The 24,157-nt window shown below is 41.6% G+C and overlaps 1 protein-coding gene across 10 annotated transcripts in view; it reads right to left on the bottom strand.

Moving 5' to 3' along the window:
• PROM1 (prominin 1) overlaps nt 1-24,157 on the bottom strand; it is a 93,141-nt gene that overhangs the window by 7,208 nt on the left and 61,776 nt on the right. For 6 of the 10 annotated variants that reach the window (XM_048848791.2, XM_048848795.2, XM_048848796.2 and 3 more), the window contains 12 exons: nt 22,281-22,440; nt 16,944-17,096; nt 15,508-15,631; nt 14,933-15,036; nt 14,389-14,473; nt 12,293-12,439; nt 11,916-11,987; nt 4,915-5,007; nt 3,881-3,898; nt 3,417-3,470; nt 685-765; nt 517-585 (listed from right to left, as the gene is read on the bottom strand). In XM_048848791.2, the coding sequence (XP_048704748.2) occupies nt 517-585; nt 685-765; nt 3,417-3,470; nt 3,881-3,898; nt 4,915-5,007; nt 11,916-11,987; nt 12,293-12,439; nt 14,389-14,473; nt 14,933-15,036; nt 15,508-15,631; nt 16,944-17,096; nt 22,281-22,440 (1,160 nt within the window). The remainder of the gene's footprint in view (nt 1-516; nt 586-684; nt 766-3,416; nt 3,471-3,880; nt 3,899-4,914; nt 5,008-11,915; nt 11,988-12,292; nt 12,440-14,388; nt 14,474-14,932; nt 15,037-15,507; nt 15,632-16,943; nt 17,097-22,280; nt 22,441-24,157) is intronic. The other 4 variants (XM_048848792.2, XM_048848797.2, XM_048848794.2 and 1 more) reach the window with 1 other exon arrangement.

Below are 24,157 nucleotides of genomic sequence, written 5' to 3'. Positions count from 1 at the left end.
AAATCATTCATTAAAAAACCCTGCAATACCTGGCACAAGCTTTATGTGCCATTTACCAAGGGCGTGTTCCCCCCCTCCTAAGCAATTTCCTGCAGTATATTTTATCCCCAGAGCACAAGTCACACCTTGAAGAATTAACTTGCTCTGCTCAGTAGAATTATGCATTTATTTTTCCTATTTTTAAGAAGAGGGTGAGCAAAAACACAAAAAGTCAGGCTCAGTGTGTGAGAAGTACAAATGGTATCTCGGCCACTTGCACTCTAGAGAAACAACACTTAATTAGAACGGCATTTAGTACCCTGGTATGCACTGAAACAACTTATTCCTTCCATTCTACTTTAAATATAATGAAACTCCATTTATAGTAAACACACTATAACAGTTTATACTTTTCCCCCTGTTCTGAACACAAATGGTAAAACACACTTTAAACAGAATAAGTCTTTCATCTTTAGATTCTTTACACACTTTGTCGTATTTTACAGTAGTTCCCTCAATGTAGTAAATGCACCTTACCGACTCCTTGACCCACTCAACATATTGCTCAAAGTAGCCTATTATCATATCCATGTACTTTTTGGTTTCCTAAAAAATAAAAATAAACAAACAACAAATCAATCCCTCACCTAAAGCCTCTACTGCACCATAAATTCATTAAACTAATTTACACATAAGGAAGTTTACCTGGATGATAACCAGTGACGCATCGTTGCTTATGAGAAGCTGAGCAGCATCAACAGCACTAATCACATTTTTTACTTTTATCTGAAAAAAGAATGTACGTAAAAGATAGCTAAGACCTTTCCAAAGTTGCTACGACAACACTGCTGGTATTGTATTTTTAGCCCTTTCTATAGGCAAACAAATATCATTGTCCTGATAACAGTAAAATCTGAGACAAATGGTGAGTGCAACAGTGGGTCCACAATGCAATATGTGAGTGAGTGCAATATGGTGAGTGCAACAGTGGGTCCACAATGTCCCGGCACCCCTCAGGCATAAGGATTCATTCTATACCAACATGGACCCCCCTCACCACTGTCAGAGGCTGGCACCTCTATAGTCAGGCAGCAGCCCTTCCTACACTCTCTTTCATACTTCTAGAACAGGTTACCCTTCTTTTCTTTTCTTCCCTTATGAGTAGGGATTCTCTCATCTCCTAGGCCATTCCATCACCACCTGGATCCCCACAATAGCAGCCCCACACCATATAGGTAAAGATAAGCAAAGTCTTGCCTCAGAAAATAAATTTCACATTCTCTATCATGGCAGAAGTACTCATGTGGAAGGCAAGCACATGGCCAAACTGTATCTCAGCTCTGGACTACAATGTAGACTGTAAATGTCCTTGAAACATTTTGGTCCCCCCTCCCTTTTTTTTTAAGCCAGACAGCTTTTCATTATAAAAAAATCCCGATAGCTCCCCAATACACACAAAGGATGATGTACTCAGAGCCTTACTCTGTATGTGAATTTAAGAAAAGCTTCTGTTCCTTCCCTACAACAACCTCACATTCTCACCAACCCCTCTTATCTGCCAATCTAGGACCAGGACATACAAGTTCTGAATGGATTTCCTGCAGCTGGTTTGCTGCCATGCATGGGTGTAAAAGTGGCGAGAAGAACTGAAGCAGATAAGGAGCAATCACAGTGACATAACTGCACTAGTGCTAATGAGGCTGGACTGTTGCTACAGGAGCTAAGACAGGCTGGTGGTAACAGAGAAAGCTGCTGCCAGAAGGACTCTCCACCCTGTTGCTGATTCTCATGAGATTAGCAGAGCATAAAGGCAGCTGCTCTCTTGGCTGTGCAAGCACTAGCTGCTATGGAGAAGGAAAGCAGGTGGGCTGTCGTAGGGAAGCCAGGTCAAGCTCAAGCTTCCTGCAGTTTGGCTGAGATTGCAAGAGTGAGTAAGGGGACAAGGTGGATGCAGTGTGCCAGAGGAAGAGACATCCAACGTTAACAAGACAGTGGATCTCATTTAATTAAGCACATGAGTGGGCTAAAAAAATTTTTTTTTTTTTTTTTTACATACGGACAGGTAAAGCAATCCTACATCAATGACTAAGAGTAAAAGCAAGCTGCTGAGTAACATGAAAACCACAGCATGTAAAATTGTACTGAAATTATTTTACTAAGTCAGAATTAAAATTTTCCAGTGGCCTGTTTAAAAAATAGCCATACAGTGTCTTGATTTGTGGCTGCTTCCTGGGCACTGTAACTACCTAGATTAGCAATAAAAATCAATGAAACTTTGCACATCAAGTGCTTTCAAGGGGAAATGTGAGAGATGGGGAAACCACGGCACCTAGAGCTCTGTAGAATAGAGCCCAGAGCTTGAGACTCCTTGGCTCAGACCTGCAAAAGGACTTGGACATTGCAACATTGAGCGTCACAATGCCTAACTGTTTAGGTACCTAGAAAACACAGAATTCACAGGAACAACACTGTGATACACAAAGCCTGAGTTAGACCCCTTGGCTTCCTACAAAATGCATGGGGAGCCACAGGTGCATTAGACTGTGATCCACAAACCAGTGCACTAGGCAGGGTATTACTGAAGCTAGCCCAGGGGAGGTGCCCGCCAGACGGGTGAGTGTTATGCCCAGTGCCTATCTCTGCTGGCAATCCAGGAACCGGGGAGAAGATAGGTGTTTTGTCCGTCTAAGTTGCATGTGGAGCCCAAAACAAAACTCCTCCTTTACTGCTCCAATTAATATTTAATTATTCAGTTGTTTAATGAGAGACTGAGGAAGCGCCACCATCACAATAGCCTAGTGGCTAGGGCACTCACCTGAGAAGTGGCAGATCCCAGTTCAAATCCCTTCTCCCCTTCAGGAAGAAGGGGAAACTTGAACTGGGGGGGGGGGGGGGGGTGTCTCCCATATCCCAGGTGAGTTCCCTAACTACTGGGTTAAATGTTCTGAGGGAGGTCCTCCTCCTTTCCCTTCCCCCCCACTGTTTTGTGTGAACTCACCAGAAGGGTCTCAGAGGTCACCTACCAGACTGGGCCTCACACATGACATAGGCAGCGTAATGCCTGTTTTTCTGGGTTTGTGAACCGCGCTGAGGCTTTAGTGGGAGACAGGTGTCTGGACATTGACAGTGAGGCTGCACTGCACATGCCCAGAGGTAAAAATTTGGGAGCCATGTGAGTTTAGGTACCTACAGGATTGGGTGTCAGCCAAGCAGGAGTTTTATGGGTCATAGTGGTACCTAAAAATGGGACTTAGCTGCTTAAATACCTTTGTGGATTCCATCCCTGGTCCCTAGCTCTAAGTATGACACTCTCTTCCTGCCCCCGAAAAGTTAGTAAAATTAAAATATTGCAAATGTTATGTCCTGTATGCTTGTGGTAGGGTAGATTTAAAGTAAAAAAATATCACATGTTCTTTTTGCCAGAAAGACTGACCTACCATAAATTCAGATGATGTCCTCTGCAGTAATCTAATGCTCTGATTTAAAGTGCTCTGTTAAAAAAAAAAAGAAGAAGAAAAAAGATTTTATACAAGTAAGAATCCTCTTGCTTTAATACAATGTATGTCTATAAGAACAAATCACCTAGATAATCAGAACCAATAATATATTTCAAAACACATTAATATTAATGAATGCAATCTAGTTGCGTTAGCTAAGAACTGATTGCCTACTAATGGAACTAGCAGCCAGCGTGTGTAATAGAGACTCTTGAAAGGAAACAATTTTTCTTAAAGCACAGAGCAGGTATACTTTGCGTGCTAGAAGACTTCAAATATAACTGAAGTTCGCAGCAATAAAGGCTGGATATTATTTATTTGGGAGGTGAAGGAGAATTAGTTAAAATTAAAGCTCATTGGGCACAGTATATCATTTTGCAGTTTTGGAAAGGAAAATCACTTACCCTAGCTTTTACATATTTCTTGACAGTCAGTTTTGGAAAAAGAAAAAAGATGAGAATAATTAAGAGTTAATTAGAAGAGAAACGGTGAAAGATCAGCAGAATGAAACAGAGGACCTAATACTTCTCTATAAGAGGAACATAGGGACAAATACATTTCTGTACAGAACTATAAGTATGAACTGCTAAATTAAGGCCCAATCCTGTGAGGTACTGAAAGCCCCTTGGAAGATGATGAGCTCCCCGATTCCCAGTGATTTCAGACAGTTCCTCACACTTTCCAGGAGATGTTCACCACCTAACAGAACTGGGTCCTCAGACACTAAAGTAGTATAAGCTGAAAAATTTAAGCAGAATATACAGAGAAAAACTGACATCTGGCGGAGTTGTGATTTCAGCTTGCTCTTCTTTTAAAAAAAAAAAAAATGTGCCTGGCAAAACCTGTTAGAAGAAACATTTCCATATCCTTTGAGAGATCAAGGAAGATTTTTCTTTGGCTGTAAACATTACCCTGTAGGATTTCCACCATTACCAAACCCAAAAAGTAAAACAAAACCATTAAACAAATGTGAAAATTATAACTGTTTTCTTTGCCCAACATGAATGCAGTGCAAAAATGGAAAATAAATTATGCAAAGTTAGAACTTGTGGAAGTTTTTTTTCTCCCTGTCCTACTGTATTTCTATAAAATTGTACATGTAGAAGTGGAAAACAAAGGGGCAAAGAAAAGTTTGGTTTTCACAATATTATGCAATACTAACAAAGATCATGAAATTGGTTTGTTAAAAATGTATCTGACTACACTTTTAATTACATAAAATGTATATAAAACCTGTATTTAGATATTTATATGCAGATGTGCACATTTTGGAAACATACCCCTCATAAAACTAAACCTAATATGGAATTTGCACAAAAGAAAAAAAGTCCTTAGCTGCACTGTAATTTGCAGATTTTCTAATGGGTAGTTTTGAAATATAGATCTATATTTTTAATGTAACTATATGTTCATAGTACAACACTTTTAAATATTTTACCATCGCTTGCTCCAGTGGAACAACTTGCTGGTTATGAATCATTCGAATACTGTTTGCATGTCCTTTTAATGCATTTTCCAGTGCTCCTTTGGGCTGCAAATATAAACATAATAATCCAGTTTGCTGATCTGTAGCTTTTTGTTTTTGTTTTTTTAAAAAAGTGGTTTTTTCAAAAGCATCAAGAATCTTTGCAACACATTTCCTTGTTTTGCTTGAATCAATAACATATACATTCTGGTCATATTTTGCAAAGCAAACTGAAATAAGCAATAGGATATGGCAGTAGATATGCTACAACATCATCAAAATAGTAGAAATCTCAGTATTTGAAACAAAATATGCAATTCTAATATAGTCAGAGAAATGTTAAAATACCTGTACAAATTCAATAGAATGAATTTTCACATAGTGCACCGAGTTAACCATTTTCTTCTCAATATAAACCACAGCATAACCTCACTCTTTTTTGCTCTAATGTCTGAGAGGCTCATTAAGAATGACTCATCTTATTAAAAAACAAAAGAAACAAAAAAACGAACAGGAGCACTTGTGGCACCTTAGAGACCAACAAATTTATTAGAGCATAAGCTTTCGTGGGCTACAGCCCACTTCATTGGATGCATAGAATGGAAAATATAGTAAGAAGAAATATATATACATACAGATAAGTTGGAAGTTGCCATACAAACTGTGAGAGGCTAATTAGTTAAGATGAGCTATTAGTTAAGATATGCCATCATGTGCCAGAGGGGCATTGCTGGCACATGATGGCATATATCACATTGGTAGATGTGCAGGTGAATGAGCCCCTGATGGCATGGCTAATGTGATTAGGTCCTATGATGGGGTCACTTGAATAAATATGTGGACAGAGATGGCATTGGGCTTTGTTGCAAGGATAGGTTCCTGGGTTAGTGTTTTTGTTGTGTGGTGTGTGGTTGCTGGAGAGCATTTGTTTCAGGTTCGGGGGCTGTCTGTAAGTGATGACTGGTCTGTCTCCCAAGATCTTTGAGAGTGAGGGATCATTTTTCAGGATAGTTTGTAAATCTTTGATGATGCGGTGGAGAGGTTTTAGCTGGGGGCTGAAGGTGACAGCTAGTGCCATTCTGTTATTATCTTTGTTGGGCCTGTCCTGTAGTAGGTGACTGCTGGGTACTCTTCTGGCTCTGTCAATCTGTTTTTTCACTTCAGCAGGTGGGTATTGTAGTTTTAAGAATGCTTAGTAGAGATCTTGTAGGTGTTTGTGTCTGTCTGAGGGGTTGGAGCAAATGCGGTTGTACCTTAGAGCTTGGCTGTAGACACCTGCACATCTACCAATGTGATATATGCCATCATGTGCCAGCAATGCCCCTCTGCCATGTACATTGGCCAAACCGGACAGTCTCTAAGCAAAAGAATAAATGGTCACAAATCTGACATCAGGAATCATAACATTCAAAAACTGGTAGGAGAACACTTCAACCTTTCTGGCCACTCAGTAAAATATTTAAGGGTGGCAATTTTGCAACAGAAAAAGCTTCAAAAACAGACTCCAGTGAGAAACTGCTGAGCTTGAATTAATATGCAAACTAGATACCATTAACTTGGATTTGAATAGAGACTGGGAGTGGCTGGGTCATTATGCATATTGAATTTATTTCCCTAAAGTTAAGTATCCTCACACCTTCTTGTTAACTGTGTAAACGGGCCATCTTGATCATCACTACAAAAGTTTTTTTTCTCCTGCTGATAATAGCTCATCTTAACTAATTAGCTTCTCACACAGTTTGTGTGGCAACTTCCAACTTATCTGTATGTATATATATATTTTCTTATTATATGTTCCATTCTATGCATCCGATGAAGTGGGCTGTAGCCCACGAAAGCTTATGCTCCAATAAATGTGTTAGTCTCTAAGGTGCCACAAGTACTCCTGTTCTTTTTGCGGATACAGACTAACACGGCTGCTACTCTGAAACCTGTCATCTCATTAAGGGAATGCTCCAGTTATTAGGTCTCTCAAAGTGCAATGGCGCCCTCCACTGGGATTATAATTTTCCTTTATAGATTAAACTAAAACATCTACATGTAGATGTTTTACAGATTTAGGGACATCTAGTCTTTTGAACTATTTACAATTTTGAATATAGCCAATTGATCTGAGGTATTTCCATTCAGAAATATTATAATCTTTGAGTGATTCTGACTTGGGGAAGGAACATTTGCGCCTATGCTTTTTCCTGTTTAGTGGTTCTCTCTCAGCTAAAAAGTCATGAAAATCAGAGGCTTTTCAGTCAATTTCTAGACACTGAAAAAAAAAAAAAAAAAAAGGTATGTCTACACTGCGATGAAAGACCTGCAACACAGTTACAGCTGGCTCAGGTCAGCTTGATGGGGCTGCAGTGCTATAAAATTGCAGTGTAGACATTTGGGCTCAGGCTGGAACGCAGACTCAGATGATCTCAGAGAGATGGCGTAGGATTGCGGTTCACTTAACACATGGGTGTAACAACTATTAAGGCAAAACACTCAGCAAGTAGCGATCAATTACTTACTTCACCCGCCTTTTGTGACACAAACTTATTTATAACTTCTTGTTATCTTTCCTTATACATCAAGTATTAGCTTCTCATTTTCATGAGAACTCTCCTACCCTGTCAGTACAGGTTTAGTTTTAGTTCAAACCAGTCTTTTCTAGCTTTTTAGTTACTTTATCTTTTCTTGTTCTCAAAAACATGATTACTCTGCAATTTCTTACACATACACAGTTCTTCTTACACTTATGCTGTTAAATGTTATCAGAACAGACTCTTAAAATCCACAGCAGGCTTCTGTCAGGCCTAAACATGCCCCTTTGCTCCCAAAGTTCCCCACTGTGAAGCTGTAGAATCCTTTCTAAGGCTTAATTGAAGCCTATATTTAATATACATCTCTTCTCATTCCCAACTGCCTAACCAAGATCATTAACCTTCCAAATCAATGCAATTAGCATAACTACTAGTATGGCCTGCACACTTACAAAGCCCATTGATATCATGCATACCCACAGATGTTCCCCAATAGTGTATACTAACTCCCACCATGGGGCATTTCCAAGTGCATCTACGTCACTTTGAATATTTACACTCTCCTATCTTAGAGTCAACAAATGTTCTGGATGTTTAAGGTCTGCACATTTAAATGTGGTATGACTCAGCTTAACTGTATCACAGAGTCTAGGGCAGCACGAATTAGAGGGGCATTAGCTGATACACTGTGGATCTCATTCTGGGGAACTGGAAAAGTTACCTTGCCCCTATTCAGGTAGCTTTTCTTGGAACTAAAGCAGAATATTGGCCACTCGTGGTATCACATGGGTCTCAGAACCCAGGATACAGCCCAGGCCAGAACATCTCCATTGCAATTTGATAGCCCCACAGCCTGAGCCCAGAGGAGATTTGGTGCTAGGGGTTTTTTTTAATCACAGAGTAAACATATGAATACTACATCAACTAGTTCATCCAGTAAGTCACCCTTTCTGTTCCACCCAAATCTCAATCCTTTGACAAAAATGAGGACACGACAACAAGATCTCACTTTCCTCTCTCATGCTGGATGAATAAGCCTGAGAATATTTTTTTAACCTTAGCCTGTTTTTCTCCTTTCTCACTGCAGAGAGCAGAACAAGTGGTGTTTAAAAAAAAAAAAAAAAAAGTTTCTCAGCAGGACAAGTGGGAAAAGAGACAGGGGCCTGATCTTTCCAGGCAGGCTGGTAGAACTGGAGTCCCTGCCAATGAGCAGCAGCCACTTCTTGTACAAGGAGGTGATTCACGTTCATCTAAAGCTTTGTCCACACCACCAAGAACCATGGCTGAAAATGGGTGTCAGCAATATGTGCAGCAGAACCAGTGCCAAACATGAGCAATGAGTAAGCATAGATAAGAAACCTATGTTGCGCACCAGTTCAGCTGCATCCATTGCTGAGACCTATTGGCAGCAGATCTTTTTTAGAATATAGACATGGCCCCAGAATCTGTGCTACTTAGGGACTTAGGAAGGAAAAGCAACAGTCAATCAATTCCTGAAGGGGCTGGAGAACTCCAGGTACTCAGACAGTAGGAATAACAGAAGCCAGAGCCATCAACAGCCCTAGAGCTCAACTGTCCTGGGGGAGACACTCCAGGATCCTAGGTGGGACAGCTAACTGTGGACACACTATGGGGCAGGGACAGCTCAGTGGTTTGAGCACTGGCCTGCTAAACCCAGTTGTGAGTTCAATCCTTGAGGTGGCCATTTAGGGATCTGGGGCAAAAATTGGGGACTGGTCCTGCTTTGAGCAGATGAACTCCCGAGTGCCCTTCCAACCCTGATATTCTATGATTCTATGAGAGTGAATCCGCAGGCCTGTTAAAAGAAACAACCCAACCATTCAGGGGGAAGTGATATAGGGAGGCAAAAACAGAAGACTGTGCAGATGCCAAATAGCCATGCTGCTAGAGCAGATGGTGAAGGAGTGGGAGTTAGAACCTGCCACATACACCACATCCTCATCGTTCCTGTTGACCATGAAATGTTCAGCCTCACGTGGCACTAAGGGCCAATAAGCAGTCAGAAAACATTCTGCATCCTCAAGTGTGGCATATTAATGTGCAGACCTGCTGTTGGCACAAGAGTTTAGCAAATGTAGTTTAGTTGAGCTCCTGAACTATAGTTGCCCGGATAAGTTAAGTCCCCATTTATAAAATCTCCCACAAACAAAACTATGTTGCCATCCTCCAAACTTCACCCTTCCCCCAAACATCCAGAGTTGCCCAAAATAGCGCAGGATCATAAACATTACATCCTTAGACGCTAGTGTCAATTTCAAAGCAATCTAGCTTCCCTGCATAGATTCTAACATGTTATGCTGTCCCATCAATGATCTCATCCATTACACTAATCAGCATCACCAGGGAATGTAAAATACACACAGAGGAAAAACTTTCACAATGACAAGTAATGCATTTAACGACCGTATACTTTACATTACATTCTTTGACTTGATCTTTTCTCTGCTTTTTTTTTTTTAAACCATCCACTAAAAAAATAAAGATAGCGTCACAGAACATCTTATATTTTATGGATGGATGTAGAATCTACCATTAAAGAACCCCTATCATGAGCAATTCCAGGGAAAAGTGTGTGTTTGAAGGCTCTGACTTAGGGACTTGGGAGTGTGTTCGAGGTGTCCCACTTTAGCTCACAGAAAATTCCCTCTTTAGTCATTCTGTTTGAATGCAATTCTTTAGTTGTTAAATGGATAATGAATGCATTGTCATAGCCTTCATGAAGATAAATACAGTAGCCTTGTGCTTATGGACACTACAAACAGAAGAGATAACATGTATTTTAGTTGCTTCTATGCAACATCCTCTGGGGGCAGCCATTCATCTCCTAAATTTTGCATAAAAAGGGTTCAGTTAAGGCAACATCATTTTAAAGAGGAAGCGAATAAAGGAACAATGAGAGCTAGAGTCACTGAAAAGTCAACGGAAATCTCAGAGCACAAAGAATCACATTACTGTCATGTAATCAGAGTTGTAAATTAAACCTAGTGTGAAGCCATTTCCATGAACCCTTGAACTCTGTCCACTTTCTTGTTCTAACTTGCCATCACCAAAATACAAAACAAATCCTAACAGTTACCAGGGCTGGATGAAGGCAGTATAGACCTATCTTTAAGGCATCTAAAGTCACGCGATGACAGAAGAATCTCTGCTTTCATTACAAAGGTCTCTTGCTCTCATGATTACAAAGAAAAGCTGAAAACAAACAGTGTAACCAAACCACTGATATATGCCAGAGTGTGCAAACAGCCTGAATCAACAGCTACGAAAGATTTGACCTGCATTATGCATCTTAATAGGGTATTAACTCCAAAACCCCAGCACTGAGGGTTCCCGTCCCCCTCAGTCAACACCATCTAAACAGATAACGTGTAGTAAGAAGAGAAGAGGGCAGCAGGCCTGGCCCATGTACCCAACAAGCTGGAGTAAGTATTTGGAGCGCTGTGTTGCTACTCCTGTCTCTCTCAGGGAAGAAGGAGCTCCTGTTACCACCCCGGGATGCGGAGGGGGGTCCCATGCCACTGCCTCTTTGAAACGAGGAGAACCCCCTGTCACTGTACAGGGGCATACATATGGTAGGTCCATGGTCCGAAGGACACCTGATAGCCTTGCTTTGCCTTCACTGTTATGCTTGCTGGCTACTATATTTTCATATTTTTTTAAAAAAGAATCTATGTATGGAAATATAAAACCAAATGTGCAATATTAGCCTACAAAGCTGTGCCAGTTCTTCCCCGGATTAATTTGCTTGTATGCTGTATCCACACCTCCTACCCTTTGTCTGTTTGTAACTTTCAACTGTAAGCTCTTCAGGGCAGGTACCATCTCTTTTGTGTGTTTGTACAGTGCCTAGCACAATGAAGCCTCAGTCTCAGCTAGGGCCTTTAGGAGCTAACATTTATATAAATATTTACTAAAAACCAACATCCACTGCATAATAACTGGACAATGTATTCAAATGACCTTTCCCCACCATGATTTGGGTCAGTTTTCTCGTTAAGTTGTGATCATAAAATATAAGCAGTGCTTATCTGAAATACCGTAATGGAGTTTGCAGGACTTGCCAATTTCTTTTAAAAAAGCAGTAATAAATACTAAATACAATAAATGAAAACCAAGACAACAGATGCAGAAGTTATGTGTGTGGGGTATACAGAAAAGGGGTAACATGAAACATATTACATGAGAATTACATATATACCTCCACATACCATATTGCAGGGTGAGTGCATGTGTGTGTGAGAGGAGCAATGACTTTCTTCACATACGAAATCCAGACTGGTGGATATTTACTGTGACAAAATGCTGAGTAAACTACAAACTACAAAGTGTATGGAAATTACTGCAACATGCCCTAGAATGCCAGAAAACAGAACAACGTTTAGCAGTGAACAGCCATCAGGTCTATATTCTTTGCACTGTTCAAATAAAACTCACCAACTGGTCCGCTCTTGCTTCCAAGTCATTAGCAAATGATAAAAGATCCACTTTGGTAACACTTTTATTGATCTAAACAAGATACAAGCAACATTTTAATTCTCATTACTACTGCATTTACATTTACTTTAAAATTATGGCACTGCTAATACATAAACGTAGCCCTTTCCCTAAATGTTAAGTTATTTATGGACCTAATCCTAAAAAGCATTCTTGTTCAAGTGTTTTTGTCCAACTTATTGTGTCCTTAAAAGACAACACACACACACATATGGAACCAGCCTTTAACCTGTTTTGCTTGTTAAGACAAACATATACTGCTATATTTTCTTCCAGATGTACATGACCTCCCAGATTTGAGGTTACCATTATCTTACCTCTGTCAAATATGCTGCAAAGTTTATTCCGTCTATTCCTGAAGAACTGAAATCCAAAATGTTCCGCTTTCCGATTTCATCCAGCAAAACTATATTGCTAAGATTTACATTAATATGTTCAATTTTCAGTGATACATCTTCTGTATACTGGGATGGGCGGGGAAAAAAAGACAAGAAGTAGTTCTCACTGAGTCCATATTCTTCCCGTGATAAGGCACTCCCCACTTGAAATCATTTGCTCCTGTTGACTTATCACTGATGTCACTTAAAGCACATAGAAATTCAGTGATCAAATTCTGCTCCCAATTATACCAGTGGAAGTCCAATTAATATGGAAATATAGTAGGTCTGATTCTTCCTTTCCCTGCAGCATCCCCATACTCTCACCTTGCAATATCCTAACCCGTCTCTGCATCCTTTCAGCTCCTTTACAGATTACTATATTTCCATGACCTATTTCAATGCTTCCTTCAGGAGGGTACAATTTCCATGCAGAACAGATACTGGGATAAAATGCAGGAAATGTGTTTCTTCAGACAAAGCAGTCTTAAAATGGCCAGGCTATGCCACAGGCTGTATGGTAGATCTAGAGAATATAGGACTCTAGCATTTTATCATCAGCCCTGACAGAAATTCTATCCCATAATTGGGTAAAGTGGTCACCGATTGATCAGAAAAGATCCTCTAACAATTTATCAAGATAACAGAAAGACCCCAGCCTACTATGTAATGGAAGACAAGTATTGCACCGATTTGTGCCGTCCAGCAAACAGGGCGTTGGACTGGGATGCAGGAGATCAGAGTTCTATTCCAAGTTTGCCACTGGACTCCTGAGAGACCTTGGGCAAGTCATTTAATGTCTTTGTGCCTTCATTTCTCCTCCGTCCTCTGTTTTGTCTATTCTTTGTATACTCTTTGGGGCAGGGACAGTCTCTTGCTATGCGTAGGCTCAATGCCTATTATAATGGGGCACTAATCTTAGTTGAGGCCTCTAGAAGCTACTGCAGTACAAATTAGTACAGCTGATTATTATATCCAATTAACCTTGGCCAATTCTAGAAACCAAGCTGGGAGAAATAATTTTTTCCTCTCTCAAATAATACAAGTTTTTACATGGGTTGTGGGGAGCATATAGGACAGCAATTCATTTCTTTGGCCAACTTTAATTCTGTTTCCTGCCAAACTGAACATGTCAGTATAGGGGCTTGAAATATGAAGAGTGAGACTGTATGTTGTCTGCAACTAGTAAGAAGTCTCAGCATCTCCTGGAGAATGCTAGACTTTGAGGTCTTCATGTATGTAAAATAAAAAATAGTGTCAGAGATTAAGAACAGAAGGGACTACCAGATCTATCTAATCTGACCTCTGGTATATCACAAGCCATGAACACCTCCCGTGCTATATTCCACCTCCAACAATGTTATTACTTATAAATAAGGCTATGATTTAGTCGCTGAGTTCACGGAATCCGTGACTTCCAAAGACCTCTGTGACTTCAGCCCTGGCTATAAGCTTCCTGCGGCTGCCGGTGGCGGGGGGACCCCCTGCAGCTCCCTGCGGCCACCACCACTGGTCGCAGGGGGATTTCCGTGGCTCCCTGTGCTATGGCTGGCATGGGGACTCCACCGCTGTGGGTGGAGGGGGAGAGGCCCATGGAACTCCCAGCCAACCAGCATCTGTCCAGCCACTTCCCATTTTATCATGGATAGTTTTAGTCAAAGTCAGGGACCAGTCGCTGGCTTCCGTGAATTTTTCTTTATTGACTGTGACCGGTCCGTGACTTTTACTATAAATATCTGTGACAAAAATCTTAGCCTTACTTATAAATAAGTAAGTAAGTAATCCCATGCATAGAGCTCTCCATGCCCATGAAGGCCCTAAATGGAAGAATTCTACAAAGTTATTTACTAAAAATAAGACACTTTCTCCCAGGTTTGACTGTTAGAGAATATAGGAATGGACAACCCTTCCCCTCCCCCCCAAAAACCACCTGTTTCTACTGTGTTCAAGAACACCTGAAAAGGTTAGCTAACAACTGCAATCTCCCTCCACACGCTCCAAAATTAGGATCACAATCACAAACTTCCTTTACTTACCATGCTAATGTTCAGAAACTCATTGATATTGAAGAGATTTTCTAGGTGAAGTGTAGTATAAATTCCTTTGTTTTCTTTACAGTCACTATGAAAATAAATGATGTATATATCAATTTGAAAAACAACTTTGGTGCTATTTTTTTAAAATGATTAACAATGCCAGCACATTGTAGGTTAGTCAATTTTTATAGAGTTCTAGCCATATCTTTTGGATGTCAGGCTATGGGAAGGACAGTATTTAACAATTTGCTTAAAGATTCTATGATGCTGTAAAATACACAAAACAGCTTTTCACAAGGACAGCTGCTTTTGTTCAATTGTATTATACTAAGGCTACCTATAATAACTGGTTTATATGTGGGTCACTCATTTTTGCTAGTGATTCACTAGGAAATTAGGGGGTCACCTTATACAGTAGATAGGCAATTTTTGGTGCTGGAAATCTAGAATACGGAAATTGCTGGCAATGAAGACACAAGGAATCACAAAAAGCAATGCATGGTAACAGCAGTAAATCCTGGACAAGATTTTATATTTTTTGTACCTGTAAACTTTTTCAAAGGTCAAATTAATATCTGGATTTTTAAGCACGATGGCAGAAAGGTAGCTTCGCCAATGCTGATTCAGTAAGTATGGAGTATCCAAAACCTAGAACAAAGTGCACTGAAATTATTTATCATAATTCTACATTTCTAAATTCCTGCCTGCATTTGTGTATGAGAGCCTTCAACACACACGTGTGTCTCACCCTCAGAGATTATCATCTGCTGATGGAAAAAGAAGCAGACACACCAGACCCAATGATCTGTCAAGAGCAGAAAGTGCAAATTGTAGCTCCACATGTTATCATGGGCTGCTGAGCTTCCGGGAAATTTACCTCCAGAGGTAGGCAGACAGTATTTGCATTGCCATTCTCAGTTGCAGATTCAACCAAGAAGAGGATGAGCCTCTCCACCAGAGTGGGCACTAATAGTCCCATATTATCATGACTGATGTATGTCATCGAAAATGCTAAATCGGCACAAAAATTTACAAACATCTTAAAGACTTGTCGGTTTGGAATGTTTTTTTTGTTTGGTTGGTTGTTTTGTTTAGTATTTTAAATATGAACAACTTCACCTTGAACAAAGTCCTGTCTTCATAGGGTTCACAGACCAGCTTTTCTACATTTCCACCTGTAACAAAGGTGATGACCACTATGATCATCAGCACCCAGGAGAAAAGGAAACTGAATCCTACTCCACTGAAAAAAGGAAAAAAAAAATCTAGTGAGAATTTAAGAACATTGAAGTGCATGCAGTAGCTAAGCCAAAATTCAGTAACTGTAGCAATTACCAAGAAGAGGCAAAGACTGTTCCCAGTAGCCCTGCATCAAACTAAGGCAGAGGTCCCTGAATTATGTGACACATGTGGAGGAATGTTCGGCCGGGGGGGTGGAGAAGGGTGTACAGTGCAGCAGCTTGGGCTAGCCCTCCCGGGGGTGGGAAAGTCTCCACCCCCACCACTGCTCTGCTCCGCCCACCCTGACTCTGCTCCCAGACCCACCTCCACCCCCGTTATCGCTGTCAACGTCCCCCACCCAGGAGGCTCGGGGGGAGGAGTGTGCAACCCTCAAGTTTGGGGACCACTGAATTGTTTATATGGACATTTAGTTTGTGGCAAGCTGGGGTATAAATCTACATCACACTCGCCTGCCATGCACTACATGGCTGCGTGGACTCTGCTGCGTGCAGAGTGGACTTAATTTACCCCACTTTGAAATGGGAGTAGAATAAAGCACACTAGGGTTCAGAGTCTGAGACACAAGCAGGCTCGCTCCTTTCTTAGGTTGGAAGTGGAGCATATTTCCTCTGTCAAGAGTGAGAGCATTGCCTTTTTTAAATTTTTTTTTTTTTTAAATGAAGCCTTTAGTCTTCAAAAGTGGTTGTGCAAGTTCCAGCCCTCCTCAGCAAGAAGGATGGATTAAACCCAATGCTAGGATCCCTAAGGATCATTATCGCCCACAGAAAAAAGCCCTCAGCAATCAGACAGAAATAGGCCATATTCCCCTATTCTTCTGATGCAGCCGATAGAATCTCTTTCTTTTGGAGCCCAAACCATGTTTAAAAAAATGTTCCATACATATTATTTTTAGAGGAAAACTACAGATTCCCTTTATAGTCTAAATAATTAGACATATGTCCCAATTTTGCAATTCCCAAGTTGGTTTAAATGGATGTTTGTTAGCCAAAATGCTCTCACTATAATAGATTCATATGGTTTATCTTCTCACATGATCCTCTAGTAACGAAATTACTGTATATCAATGCCAGCCTAACATCTTTTGAAGCATCCCAAGGCTAGAACTTGCTTCCACTGAGGCACTTAATTTCCAAACATTTAATCTGTATTTTCCTCTTAAAAATCTATCACCCCCGCCCTCAGTTGGCCAGCGTATATATTTACCCAGGTAATAAAGCCACTGCACTTCAAAATATACTTTCCACAATACAGTACATAACTGCAAGAGATGTTTGTGTAATATTTAACTTATATTTTTAAAAATATAAACTCACGCCATAAGGAAATTGCCACCAGTGTTTGAGATACAGCCTCTGGTTGTTGGAGAAGCATGTTTATCATAACCGCAAGTTCCACATAATAGTCCAAGACAGTAAAAGACCAGGATCAGAATCACCATGCAGCAGAGAGTTAGACAACCCAACCATCTAATGAATCAATATAGACAGTTACAGGATTAATATGTATGACACACCAGAGACCAAAAAATCAATCATGCATATTAAAGAAGAAATATCAAAGAGATTATAGGGTAAAAATATTGTGCAGGGTGACTAATAATTCAGAAGAGACCCATCTCAAATGGGTTATAAACGGAGCAGTGCAAAAATCAAATAAAAATCTGTGAGTGTGGATGTGTTATAGAATTTCCAATTGCTCTTATAAAGTTTACTTGTCTGAAAATACACAAATATTACTTCATATCTGAATGTTGCAGAACAATTCTGTTTAGATTGTTGGGGTTAAAACCTATGGTAAAGGTGCACAATTTGGCACTTTGCGATGTATTGCTGCAATTACAAAAGCACACAGTTAAATGGCATATAATCAGGGAAATGCAAGATTAACCTTAATTCCTACCAAAGTATTCTTTCCTTCTTACTCATGACAACAAAGTAACTCTGCTCAATCTACCTACATATATAGAATTTATCCAACACTACTCAACTCCAACACCTTCCATGCCTCTCTCCATCCTTCCTTTCATTTATTCTGATTTCTGTCCCTCCCATCTCCCCTTCTTTCTCACTCTTGCCCTACAAGACATTTGATGCACAAAACAAAATATGCCACCCCCAAATAAATACAAAAAAAAAAAATTCACAGCTAACCAAAAAGAAAACTGTGGAACTAACACGATATTTGCAAACCATCATGCTGCTTGTATGTTACATCCCTTATCCCCACCCTTTGATTGTCTTAACAGACTAAGTTCTTTAGTGCAGAAACTGTCTTAGGGTATGTCTACACTACGAAATTAGGTCAATTTTATAGAAGTCGATTTTAGAAATCAATTTTATACAGTCGATTGTGTATGTCCCCACTAAGTGCATTAAGTCGGCAGAATGTGTCCTCAATACTGTGGCTAGCATCGACTTACAGAGCGGTGCACTGTGGGTAGCTTCCCACAGTTCCTGCAGTCTCCGCTGCCCATTTGAATTCTGGGTTAAGTTCCCAATGCCTGATGGGCAAAAACAGTGTCGAGGGTGGTTTTGGGTACATGTCATCAGTTGCCCCTCCCTCTCTCCATGAAAGCAATGGCAGACAATCATTTTGCCCCTTTTTGCCTGGGTTACCCATGCAGACGCCATACCACGGCAACCATGGAGCCTGCTCAGCTCACTGCTGCCGTTGTGAGCATTGTAAACACCTCACGCATTATCCTGGAGTACGCACAGAACTCAGCTAAGAGATGCCAGCACGAGGACGATTGTGATGAGGACATGGACACAGATGTTCCTGAAACCACTATGGCAACTGGGACACCATGGGGGCAGTGGGGCTGTGGCAATTGGGACATCATCGCGGCAGTGGGGCTGGTTGATACAGTGGTACACAGATTCTGGGCCCGGCAAACAAGCACTGACTGGTGGGACCACATAATGTTGCGGGTATGGGATGATTCACAGTGGCTGCCAAACTTTCGCATGCATAAGGCCACTTTCTTGAACTTTGTGAGTTGCTTTCCCCCGCCCTGAAGTGCAGGAATACCAAGATGAGAGCTTCCCTGACAGTCGAAAAGTGAGTGGCGATAGCCCTGTGGAAGCTTGCAATGCCTGACTGCTACCGGTCAGTCAGGAATCAATTTGGAGTGGGCAAGTCTACCGTGGGGACTGCCGTGATCCAAGTAGCCAATGCAATCACTAACGTTCTGCTATCAAGGGTAGTGACTCTGGGAAACGTGCAGGTCATACTGGATGGCTTTGCTGCAATGGGGTTCCCTAACTGTGGTGGGGCGATAGACGGAACACATACCCCTATTTTGGCACCGGACCACCTTGCCAATCAGTATATAAACCGCAAGGGGTACTTCTCAATGGTGATGCAAGCACTGGTAGATCACAAGGGACGTTTCACCGACATCAACGTGGGATGGCAGGGAAAGGTGCATGACACTCGCATCTTTAGGAACTCAGGGCTGTTCAAGCAGTTGCAAGAAGGGACTTACTTCCCAGACCAGAAAATTACCGTTGGGGATGTTGAAATGCCAATAGTTATCCTTGGGGACCCAGCCCACCCCTTACTCCCATGGCTCATGAAACCAGACACAGGCAGCCTGGACAGTAGTAAGGAGCAGTTCAACTATAGGCTGAGCAAGTGCAGAAAGGTGGTAGAATGTGCCTTTGGATGTTTAAAAGTGCGCTGGTGCTGTTTGCTGACTAGGTTAGATCTCAGCGCAACCAACATTCCCATTGTTATTGCTGCTTGCTCCATAATATCTGTGAGAGTAAGGGGGAGACGTTTATGGCGGGGTGGGAGGTTGAGGCAAATCGCCTGGCAGCCGATTTTGAGCAGCCAGACACCAGGGCGATTGGAAGAGCACAGCTAGGTGTGCTGCACATCAGAGAGACTTTGAAAACCAGTTTCATGACTGGCCAGGCTACGGTGTGACAGCTGTGTGTGTTTCTCCTTGCTGCAAACCCGCACCCTTTGTTGATTTTAATTCCCTGTAAGCCAGCCACTCTCCCCCCTTCAATCACAGCTGGCAAAGGAAATAAAGTATCTATTGTTTTGAAACCATGCACTCTTTCTTTATTAATAAAAAAAAGTGAGATAACTGACAAGGTAGCCCGGGTGGGGTGGGGTGCGGGAGGAGGAAAGGACAAGGCTACATTGCTTATTGTAGCCACACTACAAATCAAAACTGTTTGAATGACCGCTTTCTGTTGCTTGGACCATCCTCTGGAGTGGAGTGGCTGGGTGCCTGGAGCCTCCCACCTCGCATTCTTGGATGTCTGGGAGAGGAGGATATGGAACCTGGGGAGGAGGGCAGGCGGTTATACAGTGGATGCAGCGGGGGTCTGTGCTCTTGTTGGCTTTCCTACAGCTCCAACAGATGCTTCATCATGTCCGTTTGCTCCCCCATTAGCCTCAGCATCACCTCCTGCCTCTGCTCTTCACGCTCACTTAATGCTTTCCTGACCTCTGCCACTGAATGCCTCCATGCATTAAGCTGTGCCCTTTCAGTGCAGGAGGACTGCATGAGCTCAGAAAACATGTCATCACAAGTGCTTTTTTTTCGCCTTCTAATCTGCAATAACTTCAGGAACAGAGGTGATGGGGGAGCACAGAAACACTTGAACCTGGGGGGAGAAAAAAAGGGAGAGTAAAATTTAAGATGATACAGTTCTGAGAACAAAAGGGAGACTCTTTCACAGTGAATCAAGCAATTCACAGCAGACAGCACGTGTGCTTTAGGTACAAGGTCGCATTTTGCCTTTTATATTGAGCGCCTGCCGGTACGGTGACACATCACACACGGCTGGGGCAACAGAATTCAGTTTCCAGGCAGTCATGGTAAGCCTTTTGGTATGCAGGGTTGGCTTCTTCCGCCTTCATAACATGTGGGAATGGTTTCAAACTGCAGTGCCATACTTTCCCATAGCAAGCAATGCCAGCTGGGTTTCACATTTAAAAGGAGGGGCTGCGGTTTTCGGGTGGATGTGCAGCACACACCTCCCCCCACCTCACCGCAGGGCTATTCTCTGGGATGATCCCTTCACCCCTCCCACCACCGCGTGGCTATTCTCCAGGATGATCCCTTTTAGCCATGTGCAAACAACCCAGCATGAACGGGATCCTTTTACTGTTCCCTTACAAAAATTCCACTACTTCAACCAGGTGACTATGAATGATATCACTCTCCTGAGGCTAACACAGAAAGATAAAGACCAAATGTTGCTTGAATGCAACCAAAACCCAGGACCATTCGCTGCCATGCTTTGTGCTGCAATGATTCCAGACTACTTGCTAGGCATGGTAAAGTGTCCTACCGTGGAGGACGAAATAAGGCAGTCCTCCCCAGAAACCTTCTGAAAAGGCTTGCAGAGTACCGCCAGGAGAGCTTCATGGAGATGTCCCTGGAGGATTCCCGCTCCATCCCCAGACACATTAACAGACTTTTCCAGTAGCTGTACCGGCTGCGAATGCATCCCAATTCTTCAGGGCAAATCAAACATTAAACACTGTTGCTTTTAAACCCTGTACTGTAGTTACAAATGTGCACTCACCAGAGCTGCCTTCTCCAGCTTCAGGGTTGGGGATCCCGCCTTGGGAGGGTATTGGCTCCAGGGTGATGAAAAGGTCCTGGCTGCCGGGGAGAAAGGATTCACTGCTTGCCTGCTGCGCATTCTCCTCCTCTTCCTCATCCACAAAATCCTCCTCCTTGTTGCGTGAGACTCCCCCCTTGCAGGTGTCCACGGACAGTGGTGGGGTAATGGCAGAGTCTCCCCCTAGGATGCCATGCAGCTGATCATAGAAGCGGCATATATGGGGCTCTGACCCGGAGCGACCATTTGCCTCCTTTGTCTTTTGGTAGGCTTGCCTGAGCTCCTTAACTTTCACTAGGCACTGCTGCATGTCCCTGTAGTAGCCTCTCTCCACCATGCCCTGTGCGATTTTGGCATATATATATTAGCATTTCTTCTTTTTGATCGGAGTTCGGCCTGCACAGATTCTTCTCCCCATACAGCATCAGATCTAGGGTCTCCCTTTCGGTCCATGCTGGAACTCGTTTGCGATTCTGGGGGGACTGCATGGTCACCTGTGCTGCTGAGCTCGTCACGCTGACCAAACAAGAAATTAAACTCAAAATTTCCCGGAGCTTTTACTGTGTACCTTGCTAGTGCATCGGAGTTCAAAGTGCTGTCCAGAACGGTCACACTGAAGCACTCTGGGATAGCTCCCGGAGACCAATACCGTTGAATTGCATCTGCACTACCCCAAATTCGACCCAGCAAGGTCAATTTTACCGCTACTCCCCTCGCCAGGGAGGAGTATAGAAATCAATTTTAAGAAACCTTTAGGTCAATGGAACGGGGTTGGTTGTGTAGATGCATTCATTTTAAAATCGACCTAACGTGGCTAAATTTGACCTAAGCCCGTAGTGTAGACCAAGGCCAACTTTATGCTTGTAGAGTGCCCAGCAAAATCCTGACAAGGCCTCTACCACCAGACAAACAATAAATTACAACAACTTCACAATAGCATCGAGGCTGCACTGTCGCTCAGCGATCACAATTTTATTGTCCTGACAAAAACAAATAATTATGTCAAAATATTCCCAGACAGCGTTCACCTCCTACCTTATTGCTTAAGTAATGTGTACCTACCTGTAGAAATCATACTGTTCCACTACTGGGAAATAATCTTGAACATATGCCTCACTCTGAGTAAGATATATTGTTAAATCAGCTAGAACCTTCTGAACAGGAAGCAGTTTAGTGAAGCTAGTGATATTTGAACCAATCAAGTCCAACAAATTTTTGATATCTGAAAAACCAAGCATTGTGGGAGTACATCATTACAAGACCATAAAAGACAAATTATATTCTATATACACCAAGTTAAAATGCTCATTCATTTCAGCCATATTGTATATGGAGAAAGGCAAGCCATGAAGACAAGCATGAAACAGAACAGGCAAGCCACAAGGAATATTAGCTTTCAACGTAAGATAATGGCATTTTAAGACACACATACTGTAGTTTTAACATTCAATTTAACAATGAAAGATGTTGACGTCATGTCAGAGTTTTCTTTCTGTTGATTCATTTTAAAAAGAATGTGTTTTTTAAATCCAGCTAGCTTAAATCTTCCATTTTTTTGGGGTAATATATGAAATAACAATACTGAGCCAGGCAATTAGGTACTAAGTTTATGAATGATTATTAGGAGAAGTTTTAAGATTGTTTAAACTAGGGCTGTTGATTAATTGCAGTTAACTCACATGATTAACTCAAAATTAATCGGGATTAAAAAAATTAATCAATCAATTGCAGTTCTAATTGCATTGTTAAACAATAAATACCAATTTAAATTTATTAAATATCTTTGGATTTTTTTCTGCATTTTCAAATATATTGATCTCAATGATACAGAATACAAAGTGTACACTCACTTTATATTATTATTACAAATATTTGGACTGTAAAAGTGATAAAACAGTATTTTTCAATTCACCTCATACAAGTACTGTTGTACAATCTCTATCACAAAAGTGCAACTTACAAATGTAGATTTTTTTGTTACAAAACACCATTCAAAAAAAAACAAAACAAAACAAAGCAAAACTTTAGAGCCTACAAGTCCACTCAGTCCTACTTCTCATTCAGCCAATCACTATGACAAACAAGTTTGTTTACATTTATGGGAGATAATGCTGCCCACTTCTTATTTACAATGTCACCAGAAAGTGAGAACAAGCGTTTGTGTGGGACTTCTGTAGCCGGCATTGCAAGGTATTTACATGCCAGATATGCTAAACATTTGTATGCTCCTTCATGCTTCGGCCACCATTCCAGGGGACATGCTTCCATGCTGATGACACATTAAAAAAAGAAAGCGTTAATTAAGTTTGCGACTGAACTCCTTGAGGGAGAACTGTAGGTCTCCGGCTCTATTTTACCTGCATTCTGCCATATTTCATGCTATGGTAGTCTCGGATGATGACCCAGCACATGTTCATTTTAAGAACACTTTCGTTGCAGATTTGACAAAACGCAAAGAAGGTACCAATGTGAAATTTCTAAAGACAGCTACAGTACTCGACCCAAGGTTTAAGAATCTGAAGTGCCTTCCAAAATCTGAGAGGGACGAGGTAGGGAGCACACTTTCAAAAGTCTGAAGAGTGCAACACTCTGATGCAGAAACTACAGAACCCGAACCACCAAAAAATAAAATCAACCTCCTGCTGGTGGCATCTGACTCAGATGATGAAAATTAACATGTGTCGGCCCGCATTGCTTTGGACTGTTATCGAGCAGAACCCGCCATCAGCATGAACATAACATAAGAATGGCCATACTGGGTCAGACCAATGGTCCATCTATCCCAGTATCCTGTCTTCTGACACTGGCCAATGCCAGGTGCCCCAGAGGGAATGAACAGAACAGGTAGTTATCAAGTGATCCATCCCGTGGACGCATGTCCTCTGGAATGGTGGTTGAAGCATGAAGGGACATATGACACTCTAGTGCATCTGGTATGT

The sequence above is a fragment of the Caretta caretta genome, chromosome 4, assembly GCF_965140235.1.
Source record: "Caretta caretta isolate rCarCar2 chromosome 4, rCarCar1.hap1, whole genome shotgun sequence".
NCBI lineage: Eukaryota > Metazoa > Chordata > Testudines > Cheloniidae > Caretta > Caretta caretta.
The sequence above is the reverse complement of the archived record's forward strand: the minus strand, read 5'-3'. Positions and strand labels throughout refer to the sequence as shown.